This window comes from Mustela erminea, chromosome 9 (assembly GCF_009829155.1).
Source record: "Mustela erminea isolate mMusErm1 chromosome 9, mMusErm1.Pri, whole genome shotgun sequence".
NCBI classification, from domain to species: Eukaryota; Metazoa; Chordata; class Mammalia; order Carnivora; family Mustelidae; genus Mustela; species Mustela erminea.
This window is the reverse complement of record NC_045622.1, coordinates 19,430,620-19,442,977: the sequence shown is the minus strand read 5'-3', so window position 1 is coordinate 19,442,977 and position 12,358 is coordinate 19,430,620. Positions and strand designations below refer to the sequence as shown.

At 36.7% G+C, this 12,358-nt stretch overlaps 2 protein-coding genes across 2 annotated transcripts; both read right to left on the bottom strand.

The window, feature by feature from the left end:
* Nucleotides 1-824: 824 nt before the first annotated feature.
* LOC116598788 (putative olfactory receptor 8G2) lies at nt 825-1,775 on the bottom strand. Its single transcript, XM_032358111.1, has one exon. The coding sequence runs from the start codon at nt 1,773-1,775 to the stop codon at nt 825-827; it is 951 nt and encodes a 316-aa protein (XP_032214002.1).
* Nucleotides 1,776-9,267: 7,492 nt separating this feature from the next.
* Nucleotides 9,268-10,251, bottom strand: LOC116598787 (olfactory receptor 150-like). Its single transcript, XM_032358110.1, has one exon. The coding sequence runs from the start codon at nt 10,225-10,227 to the stop codon at nt 9,268-9,270; it is 960 nt and encodes a 319-aa protein (XP_032214001.1). The 5' UTR covers nt 10,228-10,251.
* Nucleotides 10,252-12,358: the final 2,107 nt, after the last annotated feature.

Genomic DNA, 12,358 nt, shown 5'->3' with positions numbered 1-12,358 from the left:
TTGGCTTTCATAGGGGTTACTTCATAAATAGCTACAGCATCACTGGTATAGAGACAAAATAATGTTGGTTGGGCTGCTTTTATATAAATTATTGCTATCAAGAATGATAACTTGAGCTTCTGTAAGGAGAGTCTACCATGTGTGAAAGATTTTGATCCTATCAAATGAAATAAAAGTAAAAATAATATTGAAGGTATCTGTAGGAAAACAGCACTCTTACATAAGAAACTGGAGATGTCATCTGTTTTTGGAATCTTGAGGATGTTCTAGACCTATCCACAGTTACATGAGACCAAAGCATCAATTGAGTAAAATCGTGGGTCCTGGAGCCAAACTTTCTAGGATCAATCATTTATGTTTGGGACATAGGGCATTTACTCAAATGAAGTAAGGTTCTATTTCATCTTTGAAAGAGAAGTAATACAAGGGCTTTTCCTGAGAGAAAACTAAAAACATTTGGCAAGTAAATATAAATAAAGTCATTCATTTAAAGTGCTGAACATAGTGCTTGATATTTCACAAAATCTTAATAATCTACAAACTACTATTATCTTCAAAAATTATCATCATCATCATCATCGTTCTTATTATTTCTGTTATCATTAAAAATAAAACCAGGGCTCCTTTCATACTCAAGAGCCTTTGATTTTATTCTTAGTATTTCTCTACTCATAATCACTCCAATAAGCTTCCAAGGAATGGCCTGGAGAAGAATGTAGGAAATGTGTTATGTGGGAGAATGTCATTGAATTTCCAAACATTTGAACAATAAACTTAACATGTTACATATATTAACAAATTAAAAAACTGTTTCTGACATGACATCATATTGATTCTATTCTTGAACACTTTCTACTCTCCAGAATCTTCTTCAGGGCAAATTTGACATCCTTATTCCGCAGGCTATAGATCAGGGGGTTCAGCATGGGCACAATGGTGGTATAAAACACGGAGGACACTTTGCCTTGGTCCATGGAGCTCACAGATGATGGCTGCAGGTACATGAAGGCAGCAGATCCATAGAAGACAGCCACAGCTGAGATGTGGGAGCTGCAGGTGCTGAAGGCTTTGGACCTGCCCTCAGTGGAGCGGATGCGGAGGATGCTGGAAAGGATGAAGACATAGGAGGCAAGGATTGTTAAGGCAGGAGTCAGGATGTTAAATGCACTCAAGACTAGGACCAGTAATTCATTGACGTAGATGTTGGAACAGGACAGCTCCAAGAGTGGGAAGAGATCACAGAAATAATGGTTAACCACATTGCTCTTGCAGAAAAGGAGTCTCATCATGAAGCCCGTGTGGATTGTAGATCCAATGATGCTCAAACTATAAACTCCTACTGTGAGCCAGAAGCAGAAGTGGGAAGACATGATGACATTGTAAAGCAGGGGATTACAGATGGCAGCATAGCGGTCATAAGCCATTACAGCCAGCATGTGACACTCTGCAATACCAAAAACGAGGAAGAAATACAGCTGAGTCATGCATTCATAGTAGGGAGTGACGTTCTTTTGTGTCACAAAGTTCACCAGCATTTTGGGAGTGATGACAGTGGAATGGCAGAGATCAATGAAGGACAAATTGCTGAGGAGGTAGTACATGGGGGTGTGCAAGTGAGCACTGAGCCCTTTCAGCGTGATCATGCCCAGGTTCCCCACCACCGTGACCACATAGATTCCTAGGAAGAGGAAGAAAAGGGGCAGCTGGAGTTCTGGTTTCTCTGTTAACCCAGCGAGGATGAAGTCAGTCACTGTAGAGTGATTTCCAGTGTCCATTATCCTCTCAAAGTGTTCTAAGCTTAAAAAACAGAAAATAAGTGTACTTGTGTGGGGTGTGTGAATGTGTATATACATATGTATGTGTGTATGTGTGTGAGGGAGAGAATAGTTTTATGGAGATCATTATTTTATCCCACATCAAAGGACATTCCTAATGCAGGTATCTCTTGAATCTCCTCTATCACTCTGGGACAACCAATGATTCCAGCTGACCAGAGGAAAATTCAAGAAACTTCTAACTAAGATATTTCCAATTTTAATAGAAAACTCCAAGTTTACATTCTTTGAGTCAGTTAGTAGGGAAGTTACTACTGTTATGTCTTTTTTTTTTTAGCTTTTTATTCAAATTCCAGTTAGTTTACATACAGTGTAATATTAGTTTCAGGTTACAGTATGGTGATGCCAGTGCTGTTATTTCTAATGACTCTTTCCTATATGTATATAATCATCCTATATCCCATGGGATATCCTATATGTCTATATTAATGCCATGGCATATTAATCAAATGTCATAATGATTAAATTGTCATTCAGTTGAAAATAAGAAAGAGTAATATGTTTTCTACAAGTAATAAACACAGGATTCATAAGTCTGTGAAAAGTTGTTAATTTGGTCTGAATCATTTTCCTTATTAGAATTTCTGCAGAAAATACCTGAAGGACTGGGCAGCTAGCAATATCATTCCACCTTGAATTCTGCTTCTCTGCTTGTCCTAGTTTCCTCCACCCAGACCTACTACCTCACAAGGTAAGAACATAACATAACTATACCTCAACAACTTTCCAAGAGTGAAAACTGTCTTCCTTCCTTTATAATTTAAATAATCCCAGGGGAGTGATCTAATGGCTGATATTTAGATCATTTATTCTACCTCTGTGGCCAGAGAAGCAGAAGACTATGAATGGTTTATGTTAATTGGACATCATGGTGGTAGTGGAGGTCAGAAAATTACTCTTATTCCCAAAATATGAGAAAGGTTTTAGAAGAAAAACATTAGGTGTCTTCTTGTCATGTATTTTGCATGTACTCTCTACAGAATTTTAGGATGGTAGAGACATGGATTATTAGAACACATGCAAAATACAATTAGAAATATTAGTTTTAATTCACTACTAGTCAACAATGTGATATTTTTAAAAAAGACTAATAGATATTCCATTTACACTGCAAAGAAAACTAGATTCTAGAAAATGGAAATTCATTTTCTTAATACTCAAGCCATAGTTGGAGTAGTGTTCTTAATTTGAGATAGAATACTATACGTGATTTAGAAAAAACTGGACAATTTCAGAAAAATTATTTAGAAATCTTGTCTTTAGATGAATGGCTGAAATAACTGAGGGTATTTAATTACCAAAAAAGCCCAAAAATTCATGTTGCACATGACAGTTATTGCCAAATGTTCAATATATTGTTGCATTTAAAAGGTGTTGGACTCATTTTATATTTCTCCAAGAAAATAAGGTAAAATGACCTGCTTGAAACTATAGGGAGGACTAACCGGTTTTACATCAAAGAAGCCTGACAATAATCACATATACCTTGATCTTACAACCAGAACTATTAGAGCACAGCCTAAAGGGCCATTTTGTGGCTATTGTTTATGGATACAAGCTCTAGGTGGGTGATTGGATTAATTCATCCTTAATATCTCTTTCAATTCCAGTATTTCATGATTGTGTATCAGGACCAATAGGTCCTGATATTAAGGTAGATAGTCATGGATGCAAATAATTTTGTCTTACACTTCCACTAATCATTTGAAAAATGGAAATGTTAATTTCTTTCTCATGTGAAAATTAAATTAAATGATACCTACAAAGTGCCTAGCACAGTTCCTGACTCTTGATAAGAACTTAATATCAGTGTTGTTTTAATTGTAATTTATTGAGTATCTCTCCACTATATCTTTCATATGCCCAACAATTGTCACTCCCATAATGAAAACCAGATGTGAAAACCCATAATGAAAAATTCTTTCCTCAACATATCTTCTTCTTGTTTCTGTGAATACACACAGTGGGGATCCTGGGTGGCTCAGCCAGTTAAGCATGCGACTCTTTTTTTTTTTTTTTTTTTTTTCAATTATTGAATCATTCCTTTATTTACGAGTCTTAGAAGGAGTAGGTACATTTCTTCTGATGGAGTGGGAGAAACTGTTTTTTATTAACTTCCGTTCTTATTTATGCTCTCCTTCCCCCCTCCATTGCACATTAACTACACCCCATGTATTCTTTCTGCTCCTAATCTTTTTTACTCTCTCTACTTTAACGTTCCCATCAAACATTGTCTTCCTCAGGGTGCCTGGGTGGCTCATTCAGTTAAGCATCTGACTCTTGGTTCAGCTCAGGTCGTGATCTCAAGGTCCTGAGATCCAGTCCCACATCAGGTTCCATGATCAGTGGGGAGTCTGCTACAGATTCTCTCTCTCTCTCTCCCTCTGCCCATCTGGCTTGTGCGCTCGCTCTTTTTCTCTAAAACCAACCAACCAATCAATCAATCAATCAATCTTTAAAAAAAAAAGTTGTCTTCCCTGAGTCCCTTACCCTTTGGTCCTTCCCTTTGCTAAAAGATCAATAGATTAAGTTTGGCCAAGATATTAGTCCAAATAATCTTGGTATTTCTAGCAGCATGTCTGGGCTCATGGGAATATGAATTGGATTAGAGGTAAAGGACTTTCTGATTTTTCATTTAAAAATCAAACTATTTAGGCAGGCAGCCCCTCTGATGATGAGTAGGGCCAGGACCCAAAGCATGCGACTCTTGATTTAAGCTCACGTCATGATCTCAGGGTCATGAGATCTAGCCCTGTGTGGGGTTCCGCATTCAGCAAAGAGCCTGCTTGAGATCCTCTCCCTCTGCCCTTCCCTCTGCTTGCCCTCACTCTCTAGTTCTCTAAAATAAATCAATAAATCTTTAAAATAATAATAAAATTTTAAAAATACATAAAATATACAGAAATTTAGAAACTTTTTACTGAATAGTAACCTCTTAAAATTATCAACATTTTCCAGTCTCCAAATGAAGTTCAAACCAACTTGTTATTCAAAGGTTTATATCATCAGGCAACAACAAAAGATTATTCTTTTTTTCTGTTCCAACAATTATCATGTTATTTAGTTATTCCTCAAGAGTATTTAGTAGATTCTTAGTTTGTATTCATCATAGTCCTTCATCTTTTCTCTTCTTCCATTCCCTCTACCTTGTGAAACTTATTTAATAGTTAGGATCATTTAGTTAAGGAGATTAATATGAGAGCCCCAGTCAACATGACCAATTGTTTTGTGCCCATAATACTTTTCCTATGTTTACTTAAGCACTTACTTAGCTTTCTATTAATTATTATGAGTTATTTACTGGTTTCCCTTCTCTACTAGACTGTAAACTCAGCACAGTCCCTGGCACAGTGCTTTGTGTCCAGTGATCTACAATTAATGGGTGTTAAATAAAATTGTGAAGGAAGGTTAGAGATAAGTTAACAGAGACTAAATCAACAAAGACATCACTGCTTGAGTTGAAATGAGTAAACAAAAAAGTATTTGCCATAACTTTATACTAGAGGGAACAGAGAGAAAATAAAGGAAGATGTGCTCATTAGAGAGTGAATAATGGGATGAGGACAGGTGAGGACATATAAATAATAATGTGTGTCTGTATGTGCACTGGAAAGGGAGCTTGAGTGGAAGACTAAGATTTTTAAAAGCCAAGGACTGAGATTCAGACCTACCCTTCTTCTTCCCAGAGAGTTCAATGCTGTGTATTTTTCTTCTTCATTGTTCTAGAGGAGAAAATGACATGATGATGCTGGTGGATAGTTCTGAGTACTAACCTTGCAAGACTCCTTGGTGCTGAGAGGGTCATGGTCTAAGAGGATTTTTTGGCAATTGTTTTTAGTCACTGATCTTGATTGATGGTGAAGTTGATGCCCAAGGCCATCTGTCCCCCTCAAAGGCTGTTTGATAGGATGAGAGGATTTTATACTCTGAGTATAGATAATAAATGTCTGATTAACAAACTATGATAATGGCCTCCCACTAGAATCTTATCCCACAAGGATCCACTCTTGGGAAAAGAAACAGTTAGAACTTCCCTTACTCCATTTGTTCTCAAGTGCTTAATAGTGCCACATAGGTGTGATTCATTGTTCTTGGTAGGTTACATATTAGTATTTAGGATGTGAGAGATGTTGTAAGGACATCAGTGAATTTCATGACAAGCCATTTTAAAATGTAAAATTTCAGGAAATTTTTAAGACATACACTAAAGAAGTTTTCTAAAGTTCTTTCCCACAAAGGCAAAGTAGAAAACCTGAAAGTTTTTATTTTCATTGACCTCTGTTAACTGTACATAGATTTCATAATGTACTCAGAAAACAGTGACACTTGGAATGTTTTAATTTGTGGCCTAAATGAAAGCATCTGACAAATTGTATATTCCTCTGAGGAGTTCCTAACAAGAGGAAGGAGATATGATGACTTTATTTTTTCCAAAAATTAAAAGAGAAATAATGAGAAGCAACAATAACATATGTGCTATAGAGATTATTTCAGTTCTATATAAAGGCTACATCATTTTATTGGAAATAAAAATCGTATTTAACATTTTATTCAAAGTATTTATTAAATTTTATATACCTTTTGACAATAATCACAATAAATTTTCTTAATCAAATTTACTCAGAAATGCTTTAAATTATTGTTAGAAATGGACGTCAACCTTCTTTGTAAAGGTGTTTTTGCCAATCGCTATGAAAAGAGCAAAAATTTAGAACAGAATATTCATAAACCCTATGGAAAATGTTACTTATTAATAATCAAACCTTAGAACAAGAAATATGGTTTGTTCTTCAGAATTTGACAACTTTGATAGAGATAATATCCACGAGCACACATTAATAGTAAACAATGAGCATATAAGATGAACCAAAAGTATGTCTGCTAATAGCCTGGAGTGGTCAAAATGCATGGAGAATTAAAACTTCTGTTTGTCATTGAAAGGTATATAAAACTTGGAAAGGGAAAATGAAGTCAAGAACTCATTTCAGAGGATATTATGCTAATTGAAATAAGTCAGACAGAAAAAGAAAAATACCATGTGATTTCACTCATATTTGGAATCTAAAAAACAAAACAGGTGAATAAACAAAAAAAATCAGAATCGGACCTATAAATACAGAGAACAAACTGACGGTTGCCAAAGGAAAGGATGGGGGCAGGGGCGGTGAGCAAAATGGATGAAGAGGAGCAGGAGAGACTGGCTTCCGGTTATGGAATGAATATGGAATGAATAAGTCACAGGAATAAAAGGCACAGCATAAGGAATATAGTCAATGATATTGTAATAATGTTTTATGGTAATAGATGGTAGCTACATTTGTGGTGAGCCTAACAATCTATAGAGAAGTTGAGTCACTATGTTATAGACCTGAAACCAATGTAACATTGGTTACATCAGCTCTACTCAAATTTTTAAAAAATCAAGCTTTTCACAATGAAGGAAACCATCATAAGACAAAAAGGCAACCTACTGAATAGGAGAAAATATTTGCAAATGATATATCTAACAAGGGGTTAATATTCAAAATATATGAAGAACATAAAGAATTTATACAACTGAACACCAAAAAATGCAAACAATCTTATTAAAAAATGGGCAGAGGAGCTTCTTTTCCAGAGACTATATATGGCTGAAAGAATATATATGGCTGACTTTGTAAAACAGTGTGGAGATTCCTTAAGAAATTAAAAATAGATCTACCTTATGACCTTGAAGTTGCACTACTGGGTATTTACCCCCAAGATAATGATGTAGTGAAAAGAAGGGCCATCTGTACCCCAATGTTCATAGCAGCAATGGCCACGGTTGTCAAACAGTGGAGAGAACCAAGGTGCCCTTCAACAGACAAATGGATAAAGAAGATATGGTCCATATACACTATGGAGTATTGTGCCTCCATCAGAAAGAATGAATACCCAACTTCTGTATCAACATGGATGGGACTGGAGGAGATTATGCTGAGTGAAATAAGTCAAGCAGAGAGAGTCAATTATCATATGGTTTCACTTACTTGTGGAGCATAAGGAATAACATGGATGGCATGGGAAGATGGAGAGAAGTGAGTTGGGGGAAATTGGAGGGGGAGATGAACCATGAGAGACTGTGGACTCTGAGAAACAAACTGAGGGTTTTGGAGGGGGGTTGAGGGGTCAGGTGAGCCTGGTGATGGGTACTGTGGAGGGCACATATTGCATGAAGCACTGGGTATGGGACATAAACAATGAATTCCAAAGCACTGAAAAGAAATTAAAATAAATAAATAAGTAAATTTTTAAAAAGTATAAAACTTTTATTCCAAAAAAAAAAGATTATATATGGTTGGCCATATATTAATCACCAAGGAAATTCAAAGAAAACCACAATGAGATATCACCTTACACCTATCAGAATGACTAAAATCAGAAGGACAAAAAATAACAAGTATTTGGTCAGGATGGGCCGAAAAAGGAATGCTTGTGTACTGTTGGTGGGAATGTAAATTGGTACAGCCACTGTGGAAAACAGTGTAGAGGTTCTTTGAAATACTAAAAATAGAAACATCATATAATGTTTAAGTTCATCATAGATGATCAGATCCATAAAGGCAGAGAATAAACTCTTGGTTGCCAGAAGGGAGAGGATTGGGGGAAAGGAGCAAAATGAGTGAAGGGAATTGGGATAAACAGGCCTCCAGTTATGGTATGGGTAAGTCATGAGAATAAAAGGCACAGTATAGGGAATATAGCCAATGATATTAGAATAGTGTTGTATAGTAACAGATGGTAGCTACATTTGTGGATAACGTAGCATAACATATGTTGAATCACTATGTTGTACACCTGAAACTAAAGTAACATTGTATGTCAACTACACCTGAATTAAAAAAGAGGAAGAGAGAAAGAAAAGCATACTGGTAAGACCTTACCATAGAGTTCTGGCAGGTGGTATATGATATCTATTATGATTAGTCACAGTCTTCAAACCAACCATGTAAAATTAAAATAGCTTATGAACCTATATGACAATCACAGTCATTTATAACATTTTGTCCTTTCAAATAACTAGTAGAAGTTAAAAGTCTTGAAAAACATATTTAAAGATAATTAAAGAATTAGCAGAAGAATTGTACTTGACTTATTTCACCTATTTATGTTAGTAAATACCAATTTTATGCATTCTATTTCTAGAGGATACTTTAATTCTTCAAATTTTATTTGTCTGCGCTGTGCTTTCTAACCCCAGTATACTTGGTGCTCTCTGATGTCCATGTGATGTCCAATTCTATGTCCAAAACATGGCATTGTATAGTCCTGCTTTCCATATGACTGGCACTATGATCCAGTCTCCTGCTACACTGTTTTTCCAAATTATCAGGTAGTCACAACAATCCCATTACTTGTAGACATACATTGCTGTCTCTGGACTGTTTCCTTATCAAACCTCATTGGAGAATTATAAATTTTTGGTCAGGCAAAATACCTCTTTTCTTCTTTTTTCAAGGATCTTATTTAGGGCAACCTTGACATCCTTATTCCGCAGACTATAGATCAGGGGGTTCAGCATGGGCACAATGATGGTATAAAATACAGAGGACACTTTCCCTTGGTCCATGGAGCTCACAGATGATGGCTGCAAGTACATGAAGGCAGTAGATCCATAGAAGACAGCCACAGCTGAGATGTGCGAGCTGCAGGTGCTGAAGGCTTTGGACCTGCCTTCAGTGGAGTGGATGCGGAGGATGCTGGAGAGGATGAAGACGTAGGAGCTAAGGATCATCAGGCTGGGGGCAAGGATATTAAATGCACTGAAACACAAAACCACCACCTCATTAATGTAAGTGCTGGAGCAGGAAAGCTCCAGGAGTGGGAAGAGATCACAGAAGTAATGGTTGATCCTATCAGCTTTGCAGAAAAGCACTCTTAACATGCAGCCAGTGTGAGCTGTGGCACCAGTCAAGCCCATGATATATACCCCAACTACCATCCCAGAGCAGACCTGATAAGACATGGTGACATTGTAAAGCAATGGGTTACAGATGGCAACATAGCGGTCATATGCCATTGCAGCCAACATGTGACATTCTGATATAACAAATACAAGGAAGAAGTAGAGCTGAGTCATGCATGCTTGGTAGGAGATAAAATTTCTCTCTGTCACAAAGTTCACCAACATTTTGGGGGTAATGACAGTGGAATGGCAGAGATCAATGAAGGACAAGCTACTGAGGAAGTAGTACATGGGGGTATGCAAGTGAGCGCTGAGTCCTATCAGCATGATCATGCCCAGGTTCCCCACCACCGTGACCACATAGATTCCTAGGAAGAGGAAGAAAAGGGGCAGCTGGAGTTCTGGTTTCTCTGTTAGCCCAGCGAGGATGAACTCGGTCACTGTAGAGTGATTTCCTGCTGTCATTTTCCTCTGGGAATTTTATGTAGAAAGAAAAGAAGAAAAATCGTGGTAGATATTTATTTTCCCACCATGTAATGTAGTATGAAACAGAATTTGTCTTTTCAATCAGGTAACTCCAGTTCTATGTCTGTCCCTGACCTATGTTAGTGCTCAGAGACCCTGAGGTCTCAGTAATATGGGGCAGGTAAATAAATATCAGAGAGAACTAGTCTCTTTTTTGTTCTATGCTTAAGAGTGGCTCTTATGCACTCCTATATTTATTGTAGCATTATTCATGATAGCCAAATTATGGAAGCAGCCCAAGTGTCCATCAATAGACAAATGGATAAAGATGGGATATATATATATATATATATATATATATATATACACACACACACACACACACACACACACACACACACAATGAAATATCATTCAGCCATAAAAAAGAATGAAATCTTGCCACTTGCAACAGCATGGATGAATCTACAGAGTATAATGCTGAGTGAAATAAGCCCATCAGACAGAGACATATGCCAAATGATTTCACTCATATATGAAATTTAAGAAACAAAACAAATGAACAAAGGGAAAAATAAGAGTCAAATCAAAAGCAGAGTCTTAACTATAGGGAATAAACAGATAATGGAGAGGAAGTAGGTGGAGAATGGGTAAAATAGAATAGGATTAAAAGTAAACTTATCTTAATGAGCACAGAGTTATATAGGGAATTGTTGAATCACTATATTGTACACTTGAAATTAATATAATACTGTATGTTACACTGGAATTTTAAAAAAAAATAGCCCATGGCTTGGTTTTATTACTCTCACTTCTTATGCAGAACAAATACCAGTATGCCTGGTTTACATATTAGGTAACTGAGGGTTATAATGGTTGGATATTTGCTTGTATTTAGGTATGTAATCAGTAAATGATCAAGGATATGAGCTAAGGCTTGTCTGTTTCACCTTCCATATCTTATTTTATTTTATCTTTTTAAAAGATTTTATTTATTTATTTGACACAGAGAGAGAGAGATCACAAGTAGGCAGAGCGTCAGGAAGAGGGAGTGGGAGAAGCAGGCTCCCTGCTGAGCAGAAAGCCTGATGTGGGGCTCAATCCCAGGACCCTGAGATCATGACCTGAGCTGAAGGCAGAGGCTTTAACCCACTGAGCCACCCAGGCACCCCCCCCCCATATCTTATGTCTGCTCCCCTATCTTTATCTCTTTGTCATAGCAGAGAAGCCACTCACAGCAATTAGTGTGAAGGAAAGAACTTTTGTAAAGTACTGCAGTAGTGTACTGACAACTGATCCAGTCTAGACTTCCTGTAATGAGTACCCTGACTATTGACACCAATTCAAAAATACAGAAATACTGGCTCTGGAATGTAACTGGATAGCTAACAAGTCTATCATTCAGCTTGAATTCCATAAGCAGGAGGAGTGTGAGTTTCCTAATGAGGAATCTGGAAGTATGAAACGTTAAAGTCCAAATTAGTTTATTCCAAAAACACTTACAGAATACTCACCATTAGCTAAGTGCTTTCTATGACTTGATGTGGTCTGTGATCCTTGGAATTTATGTTCTGGGAGAACAGAGCTGCAGAATGTCAATCTTGCAGGATACATACTAAATGTTTCTGTGCACATTGTCTTGGTGTCTTTATACTCACCTTCAACCAGAGCTTTTAAATGCCTTCAGGAGCACAAGAGACCAAAGCAGAAAGATTATGTGTATCTTTCTGTCTCTGGGATATGGTCTGGAAAATAGCTGATGATTCCAAGTAAAGTATGCTGTGATGATTGTTCTGTCTTCAAAAGAAAGAGATCCAAGAGATACCATCACAGATTATTGGTGTATCAAAAACAAGGGTATGTATATTTAGATTAAAATTAAAAGACTTATAATAGCCAAATTAGGGAAACAGCCAAGTATCCAAGAACTGATGTATGGATAAAGAAACTGTGATACATATCTGGAACTTTCTACCCATTAAATAAATCCCCTTTCTTCCTCTTCCTTGGGACCTGCTAACTTATTTTATTCTATGTTTCTATGAATTTAATTACTTTAGATACCTCACATAAGTGTAGTCATACAGTATTTATATTTTTGTGACTGACTTATTTCACTTAATGTAACATC

Coding starts and splice junctions, on each gene's coding strand:
- LOC116598788 (XM_032358111.1), bottom strand. CDS start 1,775: ATGGACACTGGAAATCACTCTACAGTGACTGACTTCATCCTCGCTGGG.
- LOC116598787 (XM_032358110.1), bottom strand. CDS start 10,227: ATGACAGCAGGAAATCACTCTACAGTGACCGAGTTCATCCTCGCTGGG.